Genomic DNA, 23,381 nt, shown 5'->3' on the forward strand with positions numbered 1-23,381 from the left:
CCAATTTTAGCAAGAACCCTGCTAAATCATTTTATCCAGGACCTCCCAACCCTCCCATTTCTGAGCATCCTCGAATCTGATTGGGCTCCTCATCCCCTAGGTAATGTCTGATCACCTCCGTTGACTTGGGCAAGAATCCCCCCTTACCCTGGTATTTCCTCTTAGTAATTTTCCACCCACTGACCGCTGCCCTGATCCTTGGCTATAAATTCCCAATTTGCCTTGTTGTAATTGGAGTTAAGCCCCATCTCTCCCCTACTACAAAACCCCATTGTAGCCCCCTTAAGTAAGGTCTGCCCTAATGTCTTTAACAAGTGTTATGAATAATTTCCTATTTAGCAAAATTTTTCCTTAAATGTCCCCAAATGTGGCCCTATTTGAGACTTGCTGGTCAGACTTTGTTTAAGTGTCAATCCCTGGGCCCCCCAAATCAGAAACTAGGGGAATAGGGTCTGCATTTCTGAAAGCTCAGAATTCCTACAGGAACTCAGTTCAGTGCACTCTGCTGGGGCATGCACCTTGGGGGAAGACAACAAGAGGCAGGAAGAGAGACTCTGTTTCCATTTGTTATCTTAAAATAAGGGAGTATGTGTTACCCGTATTTAACACTCAGATTGGCGGCCAAGGTGCTCCCTCTGTGAACAGGGCACCTCCACACAGCTGCCCAGGTGGCCTGGGTGGTTTGCTTCCAGCCTGATGCTGAACACTACAGTTTACACTGGAGTTAGCGACTAGTCTTAATTAAAATCATACTCGCAGCTTAAAGCAGCCTAAAAGAGACCAGCAAAGAAACCCCCAGGCTGGGGACCTGACTAAGAATGCAAGCACAAACACAGTGAACCTTCTACTGCATTTTGGGGTAAAAGGATGATAAGAACAGTCAGCCCCAAATTATGAAATTTGTGAAATTAGCAAGACAGCCATTTGAAATGTGACTGACAACAAATCAGCTCATAATGGGATACTCTCCGTATACTGGAGGTGCGTGGCAGGGGTCCTTGATCCGAAGCTTGGAGCCTGGATCCAGAAGCTGTCCCTTCCAGCTGCAGAGTGAGTGCTCTTGGTTTCTCTAAAGCATATTCGCCTCTCTTCTCGAACATTCATCCTCAGTCCTAGGGCGGTAGGCTGGGCTGGGGAGGGTTAAATAATGGAAGCTTAGGGAGCTAAATCAATGGTTTCAAGTCACGAAACCAAGCTGCCATGCACTGGGGTCAGTTAGCTGTGGGCTGAACCTGGGCTCTGCCTCCGGCCTCTTCAGGAGGGCAACCCACATGGGCAGGACCTGCTTCTGCAAAGGTATTAAAATCACTGACATCTAGTGCCCTCTGATCTCACAAGTTGTAAACCAGGACAACCCAAATCTAACTGGAGGAGAAGCATTATTTTGTTTTGTAAGGAACAGAAAATACTTGCTGTTAGTGGGCCACTCCCTCCATATTTGTCTCTTTAAAACCTCTTGCCAGCTGAAAAATGAAGTCTGAGGAGCAGGAAGCCTATGTGTCTGCATAAAAAGCTTTCTGTTGGCAGGGAGAGCAGCCCAAGCAGGGATAGGAAACCTGAGCTGTGGGATTTGGGTGGGCTGGAACATCCCCATGGCACGCTCAGGGGGCCTGAGCAAAGCCGCAAGTGCAGACGGGTCCCGAGGATGAGAGCGCGATGCCCAGTGGGCTCTCACGTGGCCCAGGCCAGAGCCAGGTCCGCACCTGCACCAGGCTTGTGGGCTCAGGGGCCGACACTGGTCTGGCTTGGTAGTTTTCTTCTACATGGCCATTGCCCAAGAGAATTGAGGAGTCCCACTGCGGTTTTGGTAGATGCTGGACAGGTATTGGAAGGGGAGGAAGTTTTATTGACATGCTTTACGAGAGGATGAGAGCTCATCCTGGAGGGGGCGGCAGGGGGACAGGGAGGGACACCAGGATGACCGCATCCTGACAAGCACTTAGAATGGAGTGAGGGCCAGGAGGGGGCAGGTTTGGCCTCAACGCTCAAGGGGTTATACTGTATTTGCTAATTTCAAAAGATCAGAGGTTAATGTGTTTTGGTTTGGTTTTGTATTTTTAGGCAGTGTTGTAGAATCCACCACCCAATCAATCACCCAAATGCGAGCCAAGCTCAAAACAAGAGGGAGGTGAGTGTACAAATGTGTGACTTCTGGAGTTTTCTTATAATTGAGCCACAAAAATATCTCCCTACTTTACCCCCAACTCTCAGCACTGGATCCCAGAAATGGATCCAGTTTTAGTCCCAATTCATTCAAGATTTTTCCAAAAGGAGCTAAGTGGGAGTACCCCCACTCCAGGCTTGCACCCCCAGAACTGGGCTGGAGCCCACAGAGGCTCTACCATGACTACGCCAAGTGTCCGAGCACCAGGCCCAGGCCTCGCCCACCTCAGATGGAGATGCGAGCAGGAGAAGAGAGGCCTCCCATTTCTCCTCACCTTGAGGGGGCCTCTGCCTCTTCAAGGTCCCCTAACCCCAGTCAGGGAGCCGAGGATGGGCCATGGGTGGGGCTTTGGGCGCAGTGGGAACAGGGGGGATGGCTGGCACCCCAACTTCCAGCCCCAGCAACCTGGCTGACGTGCTCCGTGCCACCCTCAGAGCCCAAATCCAAAGAATGAGAGGAGCACCAGCGACAGAGGGACTAGGAAACCACCACCCCTGGGGAAGGGAGGGCGGCTGGGAGTGAAGCCTCAGACCCTGCCCTCATCCGGAGAAGCTCCACTGGCCCTGAGGGAAGTAAAGGCACACGATGGCCTCCTTGACTTGGGCCCAAAGGAAAAGGAAGAGCACAAACCTTAGGCCCTGTAGGGGGTGGGAGAGGGGCCGACCTGCTTCTGTGCAGTGCACCCAGCCCTCCTCCTGGCAGGCCGGGAGAGCCAGTGGGGCCCAAGCTCGCTGCTGACCATTGCCAGGCCAAGGGTGACAGGAGCGTTCTGCTGCACACACACATTCTAGAGACACTAGGTGGCCACAAGAGCATTTTTTTAAAAAAAAAAGAAGAAAATGCGCAAAATATACAAAATACTGTCAATCTCTCTTGGGCCAACAGAGCAGCCGCCACCTGCGTCTCCTGACTCCTGAGCACCCCACCGTCTGCAGCGTGCCTCTGCCCGCTGGTCTCCGGGGACACGTGCTGCTGCTCCACGGCTCCCTCACTCCAGTCACCGCAGCAGGACAGTACCCGAGCCCTCTGGCCAGTCTCCCCCTGAAGATGGCCGGCACAGGCAGGGAGCTGGAAGCGAAGCATCCTGTCTTCCTGTCTTGCCTCCCTCCAACCCCCAGGATAATACTGCTTCTGTGGGTGTCGCTTAGGGCAGGTGCCATCAGAGCTTATGGGCCAGGAGGGTGGTCAGCTTGATCTTGCCATCCATGGAGGCCGTGAGGCAGGTGCCACAGTCCATGGCCGTGCTCCAGTCCACAGTGACTACAGGTGCTCGGTGGCCACCCAGGCTCAAGCAGCTCTCCAGAACCTTCTCATCCTCACTTAGCTGTAAGAGGACAGGAGAGAAGAGGAGGCATCAGTTGACACAGTTCACGAACATAGCCATTTTATGCACCAAACCACCACAAGCCTGGAGGCCGCCACCCCAACCTGAGGGTGTGCACAGGCACACATGCCCACCTTCCCAGGAAGTCTCAGATTAATTTCTTGTCCCAGGAAATGCCTTCGCTATCCTGACTAAAGGTACCCCTTCATCCTAAGTGGAAATCAAGTCCCCGATGCACTCTAAAAGACAGAGAACTTTCTCTGCAGCCTTTCCTTGCTGGGGGTCAGGACCCCCATCACCTGCCCAGGTGTTCTCTTCAAGCATCATTTCTTGCTCCTTGGCATTCTGTCCTGACTCTCCTGCTTTTGCCCTTGCTGGCCCTAGGAGGGTAGGCTCTTGGTCAGCTCCTGCCATGTGGCAGGCCTGCAGCACCCCAAACAGCGCAGCGTGGGCCGCAGGCAGTGTGCACGTGAGGCTCTCTTCACACCCGCCAGCCCGGACTCAGACTCAGGTGCAAAGAGTGGATGGTAATAAGGAAGGAAACCAGGAGCACACTGATCAACAGTGAATCCAGCTGCAGACATCTGCAAGCAAGACAGGAAGTACTTGGCCTTCATGGGGAAAACATCTTTAAAAATCATAAATTGTTTATAGATTGTGAAAATGGGACCTGAAGTTCATTATATTCCTTAAGTAATTAGACCTCATTATTGGCATTTCAAAAATTATACAGAGGAACATCAAGTCTGACTACAAATCAGTATGAACTCATTAGGCCAAATGACAGAAGGCTGCATGATTAAAAAATAGATATACATAACACACATAAAATTATACAGAGAAGTATAGCCTACCTGAAACTCAATTTTTAATAATGAAAGTAGGCTTGCGAACAGCTTTTCACAGTATTTCCCAGTAGCAATTACAAGAAACAATGGAGCTAATTTTTTTTATTAAGGTATCATTGATATACAATCTTATGCAGGTTTCACATGAGCAACATTGTGGTCACTACATTCACCCATATAATCAAGGCCCCCCCAAGACCCCACTGCAGTCACTGTATGGAGCTAATTTTAAAGGAGAGGCGAGAGCCACCCAAATCATTGCCTGCAGGAAAGAAGAGCCTCACGACAGGGGCCTAGACTGCCAGTGCCACGCGGCAGGTCACAGTCCAGAAGGCTCCTTACTCCTGCCTCGGCACCCCCCAGCCCCTCACTCATGAGCCTGGCTCCCCTCCGCCTCTGTGGGGCCCCCAGGCCTGCCTTCCTCCCCATCCTCCCAACTCCTCTGCCTCCTCAAAGGCCTCAAATCCACAGGATCCCCCCGCCAGGGGTCCTCCCTCAGAACTCAGTCCCCAGCGGCTTCCTCCACTCAGGACCTTTCACTCCGCACTGTCCCCATGGTGGGTGCTCATGTCTCTTTCCCATCTGAGTGTGAGCCCCAGGGGACAGGTCACACTTCCTCTCCCGCGTGCCTAGGCTGACACTTGCACACAGGTGCTGTCCAGAGCACAGCTGGGCCGCTGATGAGCCAGGCAATGAGCACAGGACAGCCTCTGGCAGAGAACATTCGACCTGTGACTCTGTCCCTACAGACTACACACCACCATCGGCAGAGTTAGCACTGAGGCTAAGAACTGAATTCACACGGTACTGAACATGAGTGCCTAGGCCACAGCCCAAGTCCTTCCCTGTAGTGCTAGGGTAATAGAAGACGTTTATAATCTTATATAATTGTACAAATAAAAAGTACATGAACCAGAGCAGCTCTGACAAGAGCATTAAAACAAGCATATAAGCTGAGGGACGAAGGCAAAGTGGGCACCTTACCGCATGGCTTGACATGTCATCCCAGACGTCTGTCTCAGCCACGGACTGCAATGGCCCTGACCCACAGGACCGCCAATAGAAGAATCAGTCTGTACTCAGGTTGGAGTGACTAAGAGCACAGAAGCACTTACCCATTTGGGCCAGGTTCCTCCAACACACTTCCCACCCCTTCTCCCTGCTTCTCAGTGTTTTCTACAGGAGGTACTACTCCCAAGAAACACAGGCAGAGAAGGGACAGGTTCTTGTCGGAGGACAGTGAATGTCAGAGCAGAAAGGAAGGGCATGCCCCACTCTGCCCCAGTCCCCGCATCTCCCAGACCTGAGAACCACCCCACTGCCCGCCACAACACCCCCGGTACCTTGTAGATGACGCCCCCTGTGGCAGAGCACGTCAGCATGTAGTTTCCCTCTGAGTCGAAAGCAAAGAGTCGGCCCCGGGGCACTTGAACCTGCTTGTAGCCGCTGTACCCAGACAGCACGAAGGGGCCGGTGGCATCCGCGGGGAGGCCGTACTCGGACACCTTCAGACCACTCTTGTGGATGTTCCACTGGATGAACTACAACGGTAAGCATCACCAGAGCAGTCCCTTGGCAGGGGCAGCCACCACAGGGCAAGGACGACCCCAGACCCATTGTGATGCCTCCACGGGCCATCAGGAGAGGCACTGGGATGAGCCCCATCCCATCTCTTCCCAACATAATCTCAGCATTTTTTAGGGAATAAAATATAGCAGGAGAGTCAGCAACTTCATGTCAAAGTCAGAACTTTCTCTCTGGACTGAATCCAGGAGAGGAAAAGGACAGGCAACCGCCTTTGCATGGATTCCCATCTCTCAAGGAGGGGGAATGCTTCAGGTGCCCAGTACCATTGCTGCTGTTATTATCAATCATCATTATTAGGGCTGGAACCCAACTAGGTTTTCCTGACTTAGAAACAAAGAGATGACAAATTCCAAATATACTTCCAGTTTCTGAGCAGGGCAATCAACTGAACACAAGCAATGTGGTTATCAACTAGCGTCATATTTTGGGGGAGCAGGGTATGTAATCCTTAGCCTACCCATGGACGGGCTACCGGGGTGTGACAGACCACTTCTTAACTGAGAATCCTACTCAACCAATAGGAAGTCAGGCTTTAATTTAGAAATCCCTTCCCATAGTTTTCAAATGAATTTATTTTGTAATTACTACTTTTAATGGCTAATACAGGTAGACCATATGAAATCCAAAAGGCACAGGAAGGTATACATGAAAAACAAGTCTTCAGCCCACCTCTGCCGCCCCCACCCCCACCCCAGCTCCCTTTCCAAGGATCCTAATGTAGCCTCCCAGAAGGAATCTGCAAGGGGCACTTACTGTTCCTTTTTTAACCCAGCTTCCCTTTTACATTTCTTGACTCTGCTCAGGCCTACATGCACTGCCTCTGGGAAGCTGTCCTCGGCCCCCAGCAAACCCTAGGCATCCGTGCTGTGACCACCCAGTGACCAAGCTCCCCACAGCACAACGTGACCCAGGTCTGGGCCTACCTTCCCATCCTCGCCGATGCTGTACACGGTGTTCTCATCGTAGCTGAACTCCACAGAGTAGACCTCCCCGCAGTGAGCCTTCCAGCTCATAGCACACTCGTGCTGCTGCATATCTGAGGCAAGGAGATGCCACTAAGATTCCTGTCTGGCCCCTGAGGAGGCAGCTGCCCAGCACGGGAGGCACCGCTTGCCCTCTGCCCAGTGGATGGGAGCTGTTCTAGAGGCAGAGGGCCTCCTGAAGCTGACAGGCATCTCAGAACTGACCCCTGTCAAAGAGGGGTCACTGGGTCCTTCGGCTTGCTGATTATCTCCTCCATGGATCTAATCTTTTATTTAACCTAGCTTAAATAGCAGCTTCTTTGGCTGGGTCAAAAGAGAGGCTCAGGAATCCCTGACTGAAGCCTGAGCTCATCTGGGGAGCCCACAAGTCTAGAGGGACCCACAAGTCCTTCCTAGTGGCCTCTGTAACTTCCCATCAGGGCACCTAGGGGATCTGCTAAGGATACAGACCCCAGTCCCATCCAAGACTCTCCAACCCTGAGTCTCCTGGGCAGGCCTGGCATAGGGAGCGTTACACAATATGGCAGATGACTCCAGTGCAGACGTTCTGATGCTTCTACAGGGAAAGTGACCCAGCTGCACCAAGGACAGGATGGCATTTCTCTGGTGTGTCATCCTGGCTGTCACTCAGGCCACCAGGACTGTTTGAACATCTCAAAACCGAAGGACCACTAAGCCCCAGCACTCCCACATTCACTGGCACTGACCATCTGCAAGGTGAATGACCACGGAGGTTCTGAGAACAGCAGACTCTGACCAAAGTTAAGCTCTATTAGGAGCATCTTGAATCAGGGTTTTGTGAAGGCAAAAATGCAACTCCCTTCTCTAGGACATTTAAGGAAGGGACCAGGACCGCCAGGAGCACCCTGCTTACCAAACAGCCGGATGATGCCGTCAGCAGCTCCAGTGACCAGCAGGTTCCCGTTGTGATTGAAGGCTGTGCAGTTGATGGCAATGGGTTCTGGATCCAGGGAGAACTGGAGCTAGTTAAAAAAAAAAAAAAAAAGCTAAACTTAAAAATGTAAGAAAATAAAAAATGGGGAAAAGAGACTGAGGCTGGGGAGGGGCACACAAGAGCATAAATAGTATTGATAATGTTCTGCTTTTAAACTGCGATGGTATAAAAGGGCTCATTTTATGGCCTTCTTATTATACCACGCACCTATGATTTCAATATCCTTTTGTATGTATTGAATATCTAATTAAAAATTTAAAAATAACAAGTAAGCATAAAATTACAAATCATACGTGCCTCAGAGGATAATAAGACTAAGAAGGGCTTAATTAGCCTGGGCTGTTTAGGGGAAAGAATCTGAGAGATGCTGGAGGCAGATGTTTGCCAGGAAGAGGGGTAAGAACTGTCTGGAGAGAGGACAGCATGCAGCAAGGGCCTGCACTGCAGGTTGAGGAGCGCAGAAGGGACCAGGAGGCTGGAGAAGTGGGGGCCAGACTGTGCAGGAATGGGAGAGACTGTGGACAGAGAGCCTGGAAGAGCAAGAAGGAGTGTGACATGCCACACCGTCTGCCCAGCCCCCAGGCAGTGGTGGGGAGGATGGGGCACGGGGGTCCCACAGCTGGGCAGCAGAGGGGCACTAAGAGTAGGTCCACAGTGTGCCCCTGAGAACATGTTTTGGAGGTGGAACCAATAATGTTTGCTCACGGATTGGCTGTGGCAGGCAAGGGAGAAAAATGGCTCCAGAAAGGCACCCTGTTTCTGAGTGGGAAACATTTGCCAAAGTGAGGAAAGCTAGAGAGGAGAACAGATGTGGTGGGGGTGGGCAGGGGGGTCAGGAATCCGGCTGTGGCCCTGAGACCTGGGCTGGAACTTCCGGCTGGGACTCTACTGCCTTTCTGCAGGCAGATGCATGAAGGGCGACCTGAGCTCTTGAAACACAGCCCATCTAAGAGACGGGGACCGTTCAAGTGCCCACTGACATCAGGAAACAATTTATGGAACACAAGGGCCACACCACTTCTGAGCACCAGAACTGGTTTTGATAAGGAACATCACTGCCTTTTAAATGGGTGAGTTCAAGCATCATTTAAAGTCGTAGGGCTCAGGGTCACAGCTGCCAGCATCTATTAGTGTTCTGGGTGGGAACAGGTCCTCAGCTCACGAGGAAGGTGGGCCCTGTGGCCCCACGGGCAGGCTTTCACATGGCTGTCACTTCTTAAGGATACTAACGTGTCCTCCTCCTTCTGGCTGCTCCTGTACTTTTCATGTAATTCTCAGCTATCAGGCAGTCAGAAGGAGACTCCGTCCAAAAAAACAAACTTGAATGCATAATCCTAAGTGAAAGAAGCCCATCTGAGGCGACTATGTGATTCCAACCATATGATATTATGGAAAAAGCAAACTATGGAGACAGCATAGAGGTCTGAGTTGGAAGAAGAGGGATGACTAGGCGGAGCCACAGAGGACTCTTAGGGCAGTAAAATACTCCGTAGGGTCACAGTGGACATGTCACCGTCCATGTGTGCGAACCCATAGAAGGTTACACCACCATGAGTGACAGACCCTAATGCCAGCCACGGGCTGCAGGTGACCACGAGGTGTCAGTGCAGGCGCATCCGCTGTAACAGGCGCACTGCTTGGCGGAGGGTGTTGGTGGGAGCCTGCGCCTGTGTGGGGGCGCAGGGCACACGGGAACCCTCTGTGCCTTCCCCTCAGGTTTGCTGTGAACCTGAAACTGCTCTAAAGTCTTTAAATATAAACAACAATTCAATTTTAAAGTGTTTAAATAAGCCACAAGGGCCCTCTAATAGGCACTATGTACTTCCAAGCTTGTGGCACAATTCTGAGTGACTAGTTCCCAGCAAGCCACCCACCTGGAGTACTACTACTTTTCAACACTTAAGCTTTGAAATTTCCTCACAAATCAAAACCTGAGGAGACCAAAGCAAAGAGCAGAAGCAATTGGACAGAAATACAGGGAAGTGAAGGCAGTGTGCTACCCCGGGAGTGTGACCCCAGAGAGGCCCACAGGGTCAGGCCCGTACCTGCTGCTTCATGCTTTTCGTATCCCACAGCAGCAGCCTGCCAGGGACCTGGTTAGCGCCTTTGCTGCCGATATCTGGTGCCGAGAAGTCCACCTGGGAGGTGAGGCTCGGAGCTGCCGCCGAACAGATGAAAGAGGCCCCACTGGGGCTGCAGGCAAGGGACAGGATTCTGCAACACACGTGAGGCTGGGTCAACGCTCGGCTGCCCACACAGGGAGGGTGCGCCCTGGCTCTGGGCTGCGTCCTGCTGCTGGACGTGCAGAGGAAGCCCAGCAAAGCACCAGGCCCCGCACAGCACAGTGACGTCAGGGGAGCAGCCTCCAGCTCACCTGGGCATGTCGTCATCGATGCTGATTTCACAGAGATTCTTCTTGGCTTCCGTGTCATAAAGGCGCACTGTCCCCACACCACTGCCCAGCAGAAGCTGGAATGAGAAGGGCAGGGGATGTGGAGATCGGCATGGGGGTCAGGCCCGGTTAGGGAGGACCACTGCTGGGAGCGAGGTATGGGTCCAGGCAGGTGGCAGGTGTGAGACCCACCTCCACTTACCCAGGTCGTTCAAGCGAAATCTGGCTAAAATGGACTTAATTGAAAAATCGTAAATAAAGACATCAGAGCTGAGCTTCAACAGAAACAAAAGCACAACAGGAGTCTGTGGCTGGGAGAGAGGTGTCCCCTGAGACGCACCTGGCAAGGTGCTGGCTGACTCAGTGGCGCCCCTGCTCTTCCCTCCCTCTCTGGCAGTTTTAAATCCCAGCAGTTCCAGTCGTTCCTTCGCGCTGCTGGTCTACCCGTCGCCACCTTCCCGGTGCCGGCCTCCGCAGCCCGCCAGCTTGGGTAACTGCCCCATTTGTGTGTTCTGAGGACAGCTCAGGCTCCAGGCCTGTAAAGGCCTCCAGGAAAAAAAAGAGGCTATCCTTGCCTTCAAGGGATTTGTATTTATTTGGTGAAAAGCTTCAAAGATATTAACAAGTACCTCCAGAATGAAAAGCACCAGAAGCAGCTGAGGTCACCCTCAGGGATATCACCTATGCCCTGGCTTCAGCGTTCACTCGGCAAATTAACCTGGTACTGGGTAAGCCCCGAGACCCTACCGCCACAAGGACAATTCCCGCAGCTGTCACAAGCTGCAAGCACCAAGGCCTTGCCCTTTGGGCTGCCTGGTGTGATGCCTGGGGATTCAATGAAAGAAAACACTGAAAATCAACTTCACCTCCTTAACAACAAATCCTATCTCAAACATAAAGCCCAGAAGGAAAAAGAACAAAGAACACTGTATTCATAGCTCCGGACTAGACCAGCGGGAACAACCAGCTAGGCCGCCATCCCCACAAGCTGAAGCTGCTTCCCTTGGGCCTGGCACAGGGACGGGGCTCAGCAGTCAGGAAGAGCTGCGAATGCTCGTGGTGGCTTGCTGGCAGCTGGGACAGAAGACAGGAGCTGACGGGGGAGCACGGAAGCCAGTCTCTTCGGGCAGGAGGAGAAGCAAGCCAGAGCACCAGACGGGAGAAGCCCATGCCATCTGACAGGAGAGGGTTTCCAGGTCTGGTCTCCATGCTGCCTAATTTCAGTTCTTGGTTATCCACTACTACCTCCTGTCCCTAAACAGGGGCCTTTGGGGACAGTCCTGAATATGTGGTCCCCCAATGCTCAGTAAGAGAGAAGGGAGGGGTTAGTTTGGCTGCCTCAATTCAGCCTGTGGCGCCAGACCACTGACGGAGCCCTGGGGAGCTCTTCACGACTGCAGAGCAAGCAGCAGGGCCAGACGTTACTCACCAGCCTGTCCCGCTTGGTGGCCCACTCCAAAGAGAGCAGCGGTGACTTGGAAATGGAGGACGCTTTGGTCTGCATGAGGGGATTGAAGGACCACACCTTGATGACCCCGTCTATGTCTAAGCTGGCCACCCTCCTTCCGGAGCAGTCCACTCTGAGATGGAAGAAAGGGGAAGCTGTTAGCATCCGTGCCCTTGTCCATCATCCTCTTCAGTTAATGCCCAGGTGATTGCTTTCCCCTTGCCAACCGTTTTAAAATGCTACACTCTAAGGATGGGCATGGACTATTTCTAGAAATATTCTTTCATTTATTTGTCTAAGAACTATTCATGAAGCACCTATTATGTGCTAAGCCCTGTGGTAAACACTGAGGATAGGACAGTGGGCAAGAGGCACTGGCCTTGGGCACTCAGAACCTGGAGACTGAGAGTCTCCTGCCCCACTGTCATGGGCAAGGAAGCCCCCTACCCTGGAAAGCACACTCCGTGAGGGTCTGCCCATAAAAGACCATGCTTATACCTTGGGCAAGTAAAACACATGAATGATAAATGTTTACCTGAAAGTACCAACACAAAGCAAATTAAAATCGAGTCAGGGCATTCAAATAGATGGTGACTTGCTCCCACAGCAAAGGCTCCCCCAGTTTGAAAAAACAGAAATGCTGATGCGGCCTTAACGGGTCTGAACAGGACCCTGATGACAGCGGCCTGGCCCTCTTCTGACTCTTGCAGGGTGACCATAGTCCTTCGGGGACCATCCCGCGGACAGCTGGAAGCCCCCGGTCCCCGCCGGGCTGGGCCTGGACCCACCTGCAGTGCATGATGGACGAGTGGTGCTCCCCATACTCCTCCTGCCCCAGCACGATGAACGGCTGCTCGGGGCAGACCCCTCCACCCTCGGGGCCTGCCGTGGAGGCCCGGGTCAGCGCGTCCAGCGCCTCCACGTGGAGCTCGGGGCAGGAGTCTGTCTCGGGGCCACCAGCTTCAGGCTTCTTCTCTGCACACTGTGCCAAGCAAAGCAGGGACCAATCAGCTGTGACAGGTCTGCCCTGGGCCCAGCCATTCACCACATCCGGGGACCCTTCACAGGGCATTTAGACTAAAGGTAGAGCACCCTGGGGGAGGCGCTCAGTGGACTCAGGGTCTAGAAGAGATCTGAGCTTTGAGAGAGCGCCCCTCTCACCGCAGGTGAGGCGGGCGCCTGCTCTGCCCACGGGCCCCTCCTGGGGACCCAGCCCCTCTCGCGGGCCCGGTGGAAGGGGTGGCGGGCTATGGGCGCCCCGCCCCGGCACAGCTGACCGGACACAGGGCACACGCAACTTGGCTGGTGACAACAAAAACTGGTCAGCTGAGTGTGACAGACACCGTGTGACTGATTCTCTCGAACCATCTGAGATCTTACTATTAACCCCATTTTACGGTGGAAACTGAGACTGCACTTGCTCCCCCTTTCCTCCTGGGAAGGGAGTATCAAGAAACTGGTGACTCACCAGGCACAGCGATAGAGATCCAAGGACAGCGGCAGGGCGGGAGCAAGCCGGGCACTGCAGGGCCCCCCACACCTGGCTGCCCGGGGCCCCATCGGGGCCCCGGTCTCTGCCTCCCTGGTGCACTCCTGGCCACCATATCACCGCCTGTTCACCCAGATCTGGCCCAGGCCGGGGGCGCCTGCCAGGGGCTCTCCACCCCCCTCTGCTTCCTGAGGCCCCTCCAAGCGCTCCTCCATGTGGTAGGAGGGCAGGTCCACAGCAACACAGTGACGGAGGACGCGAGACTTCTGAGCTCAAAAAGGCGTCTAATGGGAGTGGCTGAGCTGAGGTGTACCGTTCTTCAATCCCACGGCGCTGGATCAGAACAATTTGAAATCGAAGCCTTAAGGGTCTATGCCAACAAACTGGAACCAGTACAAGGCTGGTACCTGGCAGATATGCCTTTAAAACAGGCAAGTTATCCCCATTAGGAGATAAATGATCAACCAGTTGATTTAGGGATGAGATTAGGGAGTCCCAGGGCTCGGCGAGCAAGGGCCCGGCTGCAGCCCGACGCTGTGTCAGGGCAGCAGCTCCAGCGGAGGCTCCAGCAGAAAGGGACCCCACGATCTGGCAAGTCTGGGCGATTCTGGGTTAAATCAAGGGGAAGGTCTCTGCCAAACCTCAGGGCCGGTGACATGTTAATATTTATAAGCACGTGCCCTTTACGGCCCCTGCTTAGGGAAATGCTTCATCGGGAAGAGAGACCCCTCCAGGACGGCAAGCATGAACGATTCAACCAAAGTGCCAGTGAGCAAACCGTCAGACAAACCCGGGCCCTACACTGCAGCGGAAACCAGAGGGGCTGAGAGCGGGCCCCGCGCCACCCCACCACTTCCCACGGCCCCCCACAGGAGCCGCGTGGGAGACACACGAAGGCGCAGCCATACCTGCACAGTCACAGAAAGGAGCTCCTTCCTTTCCTTGCCGTGATCCTGCAGGCGCCGCTGCCGGTGCTGCGACCAGCTGGACTCCCCAGTGGCCAGCCCGCTGCTGGCGCTCTTCCCATCCTTGGGCCCGCAGGCTGCATCCTTCCCCTTGGCGGTCTAGAGCGGGAGAGGCCTGGCTGTGAAAAGCCTCTTCCTGTCTGTGCCCAGGCCATGACACCGGGGCCAGGAGGGGAGCCGCAGACGGACGGTGGCTGTGCTACCAGCAGCTCCTGGGAAAGGCTCCTCCCTGGCCATGCAGAGGGGGTCGCTGAAATGCCACTCTCTCACTGGTGGGCCAAGTCAGGAGTGAAACATAAGCTCTCTGGACGGCCTCCCTTCCATTCTCTACTCCGTTATGAGAGGAAAGGCCACCAGCATGTCTATCACCCCAGATAGACAGATGCACATTATCTCCTCGATCTGATTGGAACAATTAGCTTCAGTTAAGCTGGGAGAACTGACTACGGGATGGCAGGTCAGCTCAGACTCTATGCTGGGTGTTAAAAACCTTCACAAGTAACTCTATGTTTGCACCATACCAAAAAAAATATTTAGGCAACATACAATCACATCTCTAGGGGGAAAAAGGAACACAATACCCTCTTTGGTGTTGAGCCAAATGTGTGACTAAGCCAGCTAATGTGAACATGAGGTATTTGGGAATGATTACTGGGCAACTAGAAATTCTTAACAGAAATTGTTGGAAACTCAAGGACCTTTGCACAAGATAAACTGGACAGGAAAGAGACTGGCATCTTCTGGCTCCTTTCCATGACAAGAGTGATAAAGTCAACCAAGGTTACAGCAAACAAATTCAACAGCCCTCACCCCACCCTCATGGATGGAATATTCATAATCTAGAGCCTTCTTAAAAGGAACTATCACCTTCCCAGAGGCTGGGCCTTTTCCAACCTTATTCCAAATTGTGAGGGCCAAAACTGCCTCCCTCACCCATCTTTTTTTACACTTTTAGCAAAGAGATGTGGATAGAAACAGCCCCTCGGGTTTGAGACCATCCTCCTTAAGACCCACTTGTACACAAGGCCTAAGTCGAGAGAATAAACCCAACTGAAGTCTGCTTGTTGCTTCCTAGTTCTTCTACTTGTTATTTTTTATGTTAACACTAAACACTTTAAATGATTAACACAGATTCCTTGGGACCCTGAAGCCATGTGAACAGTTAAGAAAAGAAATTGTAAAGGACTGTTAGTTTACCTGGAATCTAACTGGGGCTGACCTACAGGGTATTTGTTATTTTTGTTTTCCTAAGGCAACTTCCAGTGGTATCTACTTAGGCTTGTAAAAGATGTTTCTTCTAGAGAAAGTATTTGATTCTCCCAATTCAGACTTATTTTGGGAGCAGTAGGGTTCTCAGTCAAGATAAAAGAAACAACCTAAGCAGAAACCCAACAGTGGCAGCACCAATGTATATAACACCCACAGACCACTTACCATGCGCAAGTCTCCACATTAAGGACTTAACAAACATGGCCTTGAAGATGAAGACATGATTTTAACATGAGGAACTGAGGGTCAGAGAGGTTACGTTACTTGCTGTGCAGAAGGAACTGTATGGGGCTGGGATTCACACCCAGATCCGACAGCAAACCACACACTCTGAGAAACTTGAAGAAAGCAATACCACGAAGGGAGCATATGGAAGATAGTGACACTGAATGGAAAAGATAAGAAATGTCACAATTCTGAAGCTAGATAATATAACCAAGACAAGGCCCTTCTCTCAGTGCTTCTGGCCATTCTGGAGAAGTATCCCATGGTCCACGGGACACTGAACAGGTTTCACCATTTTACAAAGTGTAAGAAGATTCCTTAACCTTCCTAGAAGCCGGAGGGGGTCAAAATAATTGGCAACAGAGAGGTCTTGAGGAAGCTTGGTGTCCCTCACATGGTCCCAGGGGGCTGAGCCCATTGCCTGGGATGTGACCCAAGGGTACCAGCCCTCATTACACAAATCCTCTGACTATTCCCCATAGCTACTGACCCAGACGGCAAAGCAGACTGAAGAATTCCACAGGGGGAGCTATACTGACACCAGACAAAACAGACTTCAAGCCAAAGACTGTAAGAGACAAAGGTCATATAATGACATACGGGTCAACCCAATAAGAGATATAACATTGTAAATATTTATGCACAGTACAGAAGAGCACCTAAATATATTAAGCAAATAGTAACAGAACTAAAAGGAGAAATATGCAACAATATAATAATAATAGTAGGAAATTTCAATACCCACCTTTCAACAATGAATAGATCATTCAGATAGAAAAATAAGTAAGGAAACATTCGTCTTAAACTACACATTAGGCCAGATGGACTTGATGGACATTTATAGAACATTTCATCCAAAAGCAGCAGAATATACATTCTTCTCAAGCATACATGGGATATTCTCCAGGATAGATCACATGTTAGGACACAAAACAAGTCTTAATAAATTTAAGAAGACTGAAATCATATCAAGCACCAAAGTGGTATGAAACTAGAAATCAATCACAAGAAGAAAGCTAAAAAATTCACAAATATATGGAGATTAAACAAAATGCTCCTGAACAACCAATGGGTCAAAGAAAACAAATATCTTGAGACAAATGAAAATGGAAACACAACATACCAAAACTTAAGGGATGTAGCAAAAGCCATTCTAGGAGGGAAGTTCATAGTCATAGATGTCTACATTAAGAAAAAAGAAAGATCTCAAACAACCTTTTCAAGGAACTAGACAAAGAAGAACCAATAAAGCCCAAAGTTAGTAGAAGGAAAAAAGGTTAGAGCAGAAATTAATAAAATAGCAACTAAAAAAGACAATAGAAGAGATTAATGAAACTAAGAGCTGTTTTTTTAAAAAGATAAAGAAAATTGCCAAAACTTTAGCTAGACATACCAGGCAAAAGAGGACTCAAATAAAATTATGGAAGAATTCCAAAACATGACTCTGAAAGCTCTAAGATTTTGATAGCAAAGACAAAAGAAGTAGCAGTTGAGGCCATGTTTTCTGAATCTAAAAGGCGGCCATGGGAATTCCATAGTGCGCTACATAAATAGTACTGAGAAGAAGGAAGATCAGTTTCCTGGTTGACGACTGTTTCCCAAAACAGTGGGATCCTGGCAAGTCTCAAAAAGTTGGCAACAATTATTATGCAGGTTTGACAGATTCGTCAACCTGACCAAGAGATCTTTAAACTGATATTTGAGAAGAAAAGAGCAAAGAATCCAGGTAGTATTGTATTCATGCCCAGGGAAAGTAGAGGAACCACAGGGGTCTCCTGCCTGGGCCCCAAAGGTGGGGATTGTGACAGAGGGGAGACAGGATGCTCTGGCAATCTCTTCTTTCCTTGCTCACCCACTACATCTGATAAATGGTGTCTTTTCCTTTCTCAGTGCTTGGTGTTAAGAGTACTCAATTCTACTGGTCCGAAATGATGGAACAGGAAGGTTTGGGATGGACTGCAAATCCCTCTAGCAGACACAAAAGCCAGTTTTTGTAATGTTCCTCCAGCCAAGACAGGAAATGGGACACTGAGAAGTACAATGACAAGGAAGTCGTCCAGGACATCATCAGGTTAAAGGGCAGGATAGTATTTCAAAACAGAAATTTTAACAGGTGTTAACAAAAAACACTACAATAAATTAAGAAGAATGACCTTTCTAAGGATAGGGTGGTTTATACCAGGAGAGCTATGGATCTAAATGTGACTTATCAGTTCTTGCTTAAAGAGAGCTTCTCCTTAAACTTTATCTAAGTTATTTACTAAAGAACAGAGAACAACAAAAAATAATATGCTGAGAATTGATGAATGCAGCCGCCCATAAAACACTTCAGGAAGCAGGCTATGGTAAACTTGTGTCTAGCTTGTCTAGCTACGATGCACACAACTTAGATAAATGTTTACTGTGATGTAACTCATAATTGAAAGTTTTATTTTAAGAAAAAAACCTCATAAAAATCTTCACTACTGGATTCATGTAGCATTCCACTGGTCCACTTTGTATTCTGTCATGTTCTATGTATCTACCTGTCTCCAATGGTCCAGAAGAGAGATGCTAACCAATGTTGTATCATTTGACCTTCCCAATTCTCACTCTGGAGGATATAAATTCATTCTCGGTGGACTGAATAGAGCTGCCCAGGCGGTCATCCGAATGGGGCAAGGAGCAAGTTCCAGCAGTTTGGTCTCACCTGAAGCAAAAGAAATCCACCCCAGAAGACAGGGCCTCAAAACACAGACATTAAAAAATGAAAGATGTGGAAGAGGGCTCCCTTTTCCCCATCCTGCTAAGATCCATGGAAACAGCCCCAAGGGTAGCAGTTCCTACCACTGATGTCTCAGTAGCTACGAGGTAATTTGACACTAATAAGAGCTGCACATGCAGAAGTTTGTGGACACTGTTTTCTTCACATCACAGCCAATTAGAGGCTATCTCTGTAATAATATAATTCCCACTTGTGGTCCCATAGCTTAGTGGGTGGGTGTGGAAGGAGTGGAATTATAGCTGAAGGGAAGGATGGAGTGAAACTACAGGCTGGGTGAGACTGTGTTGATGTTGAGATGTCCTTAGGGGCTATTGTAACAGAAATCCCAGAAGAGCTTGGGAATTGTGGTTTCACAGCACAGGTACTTCCATTTGTTTAAAAAATGTGCCTCTCAATTCAGATTATAAGCACAGAAAGTGTTTTGCCATATATTCAGCCATCTATATAATGCTACAAGCATTTCAGTAATGGTAATGATAGTTACAACGACTGAACACAAATGGGCAAAAATGATGATATAACTGAAACGTATGATGCTATATATGAATAACATTTAAAAGAAAGCCTAATCATTTTATGAATTGCTAATTTAATAACACAACTTATGCTTTTTTGCTTATTCATGAATAGTAAAAAGGAAAGAGGGAGCTCTGGGGTGGCAGTAGTGAAAAAAGACTACATGCTTAATATGAGCTAATATAGCAATGATTAAAAAAGCAATGTCATTTTCTACAGAGTTAAAAGCAATACATCATTAAAATTATAGGAAGTGATCATACAATTAACTGCATTTGGTATTGGTAAGACAGCATCTCTGATTGTTCACTCAAATTTGGTCACCAACTGCAATAGAGGAATTAAAAAATTAGTGTTCCCACCAGAAGAAGAGAACCAGGGTGGTGAAGGGTCTAGAAATCATGCCATACAGGTAAACAGTTGTCGGGGAAGGGATGATTAAACACAGAGTGCTTAGCATGGAAAAGATAGCAAGGGCTTTTTTAACAGGAAGCCTTATTCTATGTAGCTTGAGGACAAAGCTAATCTCAGTGAGTAGAAATTTAGAGGTTTTTACTAACGGTTTTCTAACAGGCAAACATCCCCACTGACAAGCAATGAGCTCCACATCACAGGAGGCAATCAGTCAGAGAACATGCTCCTCTACCCAAGAGGAAGGTCAGCCAGATGACCTTTAAGCTTCCTCCAACTTGAAAAATCTGATTTTCTTGACCCTCAGATGTACTAGTTAATTTTAGAATTGAAACATCAATGTTGAATCTAATAAATCAATTAAAAACAAATACCCGAACCACAGGATTTTTCACATTGTAGACATCTATCATCTACCATAGCAAATGGCAAGAGGGCAACCTTGTGCTCTGTTAACATACCACGTGGTGACCCAAGCTTTGTTTGAATGTATTTTGGAAGCTAGATAAGAAATGCCTTCTACAAATTACACATTCTTACCCTCATCTCTTGAATGTGAACTGCACAAAAAATTTCCAGGCCCACTTCAGCCTCACCATATGATACTTAGTTCCTGAACACAAAGAGTAAGGTCACAGGCTTAATCCCTAAGAACCCATCTCTATGTTTTCTTTCATTTTAAGTTAATGGAATTGTATTCATAACTTTACACACATTTTAAGGGACCTAGCATTGCATACATCATCTGTTACACTTTTAAAACATTGCATGATGAAAAAAGACCTGCAAAGCAAACAGTAAAACAGCCACATTCCCCAGAACTGGAATTCTAAATTCAAGGTTTGAATTTCAGAAGACCAGTGATAGGAATAACTGTGACTGATTTTTGCCTGCCTCAAATGTCATGGATGCTGAGACTGCAGTTGTAGTCAGTTTGCATTGCTGCCCCTTTAGGTCTCGGAACTGACTGGGGTACCAAGTTGGCCAGCACCTTCACAAATACAACCACTGCTAAAACCTGTCAAGTGCTTATTACCTGCCAGGATACCAAAGGCTCCTATATCAGCTCAACTAATTCTCCCCCTAGGGGTTTGTGATATAATGAGTCACAAGAAATAGGTATTTGGTCATTCAGATGACCCAATATATATTTCCTCAGATACTCAGTCTTCGTCCGTAGTTCCTGAAAACACTGCAGTGTTAAAGGTGAAATGGGTGTCTTGTCATGTTAAGGAGACTTTTGGACCCACCCAGGGGCTGTGGACGTTGATCAGCCAATGGCCAATGATTTAGTCAATCACGACTATGCAATAAACCCCTCACAAAAGCCTCTGAGAAACGCTCCTCTCTCTCAGAGCGAGCGTCTATGCCTGGGGAGTCAGAAGCCTTCCACGTGCCAGAGCCAGGCCCCAAGCTCCAGGAGGATAGAAGCTCATTTATTTGGGCCCTTGCCCTATGTATCTCCTTATCTGGCTGTTAACTTGTATCCTTTACGGTATCCTTTATTAACCTGGTAAAAATGTGTTTTCCTGAGTTCTGTGAGCCACTCTAGCAAATTAATTGAACCCAAGGTGGGGGTCGTGGGAACCTCCAATCTGTAGCCAGTAGGTCAGAAGCACAGGTAACTGCCTGGGACTTGCAACGGGTGTCTGGAGAGTGGGGTGGAGGGCAATCTATAGGATGGAGCCCTTCATCTGGGGAATCCGGTGCTGTCTCCAGGCAGACAGCCTCAGATTGAGTTGAGTTCTTGGATACCCTGCTGGTGTTCAAGAATTGCTTGGTGTTGTGTGGGAAGACCCCCTCCCCCACACACACATATTGGAATCGGGTCTGGGACCTGAAAGGAGTTACATGACTTTTACTGCTGTGTATAATATACTATTATTGTTGTTGTATATGAAAAACACCACAGGAGTAAATGCTATTATAATCATCCCAAGCAAATCAGGGTGAGTTTAAGCAGTGTGAGATAGGACGGTAAACAAGGAGCCATGCAGAGAGCACAGCTGCCGGACTCCACAGCCCAGGCTCTGTATTCTGCAGTGCGCTGCTCACTGTCTGCACTTCACAGCACTCAACCCATGCTCTGGGCGGAGAGCCCCGACCTCCTGTGGCAGCCTGAGGCAGACCTCTGCCTCCCCGATGTAGTGGGCACCCCCAAACTGAGTGTCACCTGGAACTGTTCTCAAGCCAAGGGCGGTAGGAGAGGAAGGCAGAGACCATGTGACTTACTCTGTCTGTAACTAACAAAAATATATGAAAACAGGGTCTCTACCCAAGCAATGAAACATAACGGTGGTCTATTAAACTTTCACTCTGGAAGCACTTCTGAAAACAACGAATTCTGACCATCTCTGCTAGGAAAACTATTCAGTGGGACCCGTGGCTGCTTTGGACATAAGCTGGCATAAAAAATTCTCTTGCAAGCTTCTATAAAAATGAAAGATAGCAAATATCCAGTAAATACCAACTTGTCAAAGAAATACATCGATTCAAGAGTAACTCCAATTTACTCTACACATTATTTTATATCACCAAAAAAGCAAAATTCCAGAATCGCTTGAGTCACCACATCAGTCATAAGCCCTTTTGAGTTCAGAAGAAATTTATGAGGAAAGTGAAGGGGCCCCTCAAAGCGTATTCCTCTCACCGCCTTTGCCTGTCACCTGCACAGTGTGGCAGGCTTCTCAGAGCTGGCCCAGGAACACAGAAGGTGGTCAGAGGGCAGCATGCTGGGTGAGAGAGAAGTCCCTGTGGGCAAGCCCTGGCCTGAGATATGCCACTACCCACCGCCCGCCTCAGCCCGCTGTCTCATTCTGCAGGCAGCCCTGCACTTCCAGCCCGAGGGGAGGGTGCGGGGGAAGGCAGGGAATGCATTAGGTGGACCTTTCCCCGGATTCTCAGTGCCCCCACTGTACCCTCAGCTACATTCTCATCCTGAAGAGCCATCACCTGTCTGTGAGGGGAAAGGCAGGGAAGGAGGAAGACAGGGAGTGAGATGTGACACTCTCATCGGCACACCAAAGAACTCAGTCCTAAGGGAAGGTGAGCAAGTATGACAAGAAGGGCCGGAAGTGGTCAGTTGTCAGAGTCCTCACAGGAAGAACTAGAAAGGCAGGGCCTGCGCTTACCTGACTGCCAAACGCCTCTTTCTTGGCCGAGCTCTGAGCCTGAGGGGGACCCTGGGCAGGTGACAACCTTGAGGGGCTCTTCTTACTCTGTGGCAGCAGCGAGGACAGGAAGCCCACTCGAGGTGACTGGGATAGGGAGGCATTCCTCTGGCTGCACACCATGGCTCTGGACAAGCAGACACACCACAAAGTCACAGGACTGTAGGGAGACCTGGCAGAACCAAGCACAGAGCTCCTGGGCTGTGGGCGGCACCAGTGATGACCCGGGCCTCAGCCAGGTTCGTGGTCTGGCTTCAAGGTGGCATGACCCTTGGTCCTATTCCTTGTACCAAAGGGAGCCAGCAGCCCACACAGCGCAACAGTGAAGCCGTCAGCTCTGCCCTGAGGGATCTGGTAAACCTCAGCGCTGTGCTGTCCAGTAGCCACCCAGCACCTGAAATCTGGTGAGTTTCAGTCAAGATGTGCTGGAGGTGTGAACTACACACTGGTCTTTGAGACTTAGCACAAAAGAAGGGTAAATAGCTCAGGAACACTTTTTGTTATTACGTGCTGAAATGAAATTTGCATATGTTGGGCTAAGTAAAATATATCATTAAAATTAACTTCACCCGAAGCATTACAGCATGGAGAAGACAAGTAATGACCCTATGGCATCTTACTACGCTGACGGACAGTGACTGCAATGGTAGGGTGAGGACTTGATATATGGGTGAATGATGAAACCACAGTGCTGTTTATGTGAAACCATCATAAGATTGTATATCAATGATACTTTAATTTAAAAAATTAACTTCACCTGTCTCTTTTTACTTTTTTTAAACATAGCTTCTAAAACTTTTTAAGTTACATATTTGGCTTGCATTTTATTTCCTTCGGATGAAGCTCAGAAACTAGAGAGCTTCACCTGCTGT

General features: G+C 49.4%; 1 protein-coding gene and 1 long non-coding RNA gene across 2 annotated transcripts in view; one reads left to right on the forward strand and one right to left on the reverse strand.

Moving 5' to 3' along the window:
- Positions 1-115: 115 nt before the first annotated feature.
- LOC130684314 (uncharacterized) lies at positions 116-7,772 on the forward strand. Its single transcript, XR_008998561.1, has 3 exons — positions 116-1,050; positions 2,062-2,128; positions 6,727-7,772. It is a non-coding gene; the product is annotated as an uncharacterized LOC130684314 (long non-coding RNA).
- The window catches only part of WDR91 (WD repeat domain 91), a 26,365-nt gene continuing 5,944 nt past the window's right edge, over positions 2,961-23,381 (reverse strand). Inside the window, exons 6-15 of the mRNA XM_036905558.2 lie at positions 22,471-22,636; positions 14,098-14,253; positions 12,489-12,682; positions 11,683-11,833; positions 10,236-10,330; positions 9,907-10,075; positions 7,781-7,889; positions 6,847-6,959; positions 5,680-5,877; positions 2,961-3,488 (exon numbers count right to left, since the gene is read on the reverse strand). Of these exons, the coding sequence (XP_036761453.2) occupies positions 3,324-3,488; positions 5,680-5,877; positions 6,847-6,959; positions 7,781-7,889; positions 9,907-10,075; positions 10,236-10,330; positions 11,683-11,833; positions 12,489-12,682; positions 14,098-14,253; positions 22,471-22,636 (1,516 nt within the window). The 3' untranslated portion in view covers positions 2,961-3,323. The remainder of the gene's footprint in view (positions 3,489-5,679; positions 5,878-6,846; positions 6,960-7,780; positions 7,890-9,906; positions 10,076-10,235; positions 10,331-11,682; positions 11,834-12,488; positions 12,683-14,097; positions 14,254-22,470; positions 22,637-23,381) is intronic.

This window comes from Manis pentadactyla, chromosome 7 (genome assembly GCF_030020395.1).
Source record: "Manis pentadactyla isolate mManPen7 chromosome 7, mManPen7.hap1, whole genome shotgun sequence".
Classification (NCBI taxonomy): Eukaryota; Metazoa; Chordata; class Mammalia; order Pholidota; family Manidae; genus Manis; species Manis pentadactyla.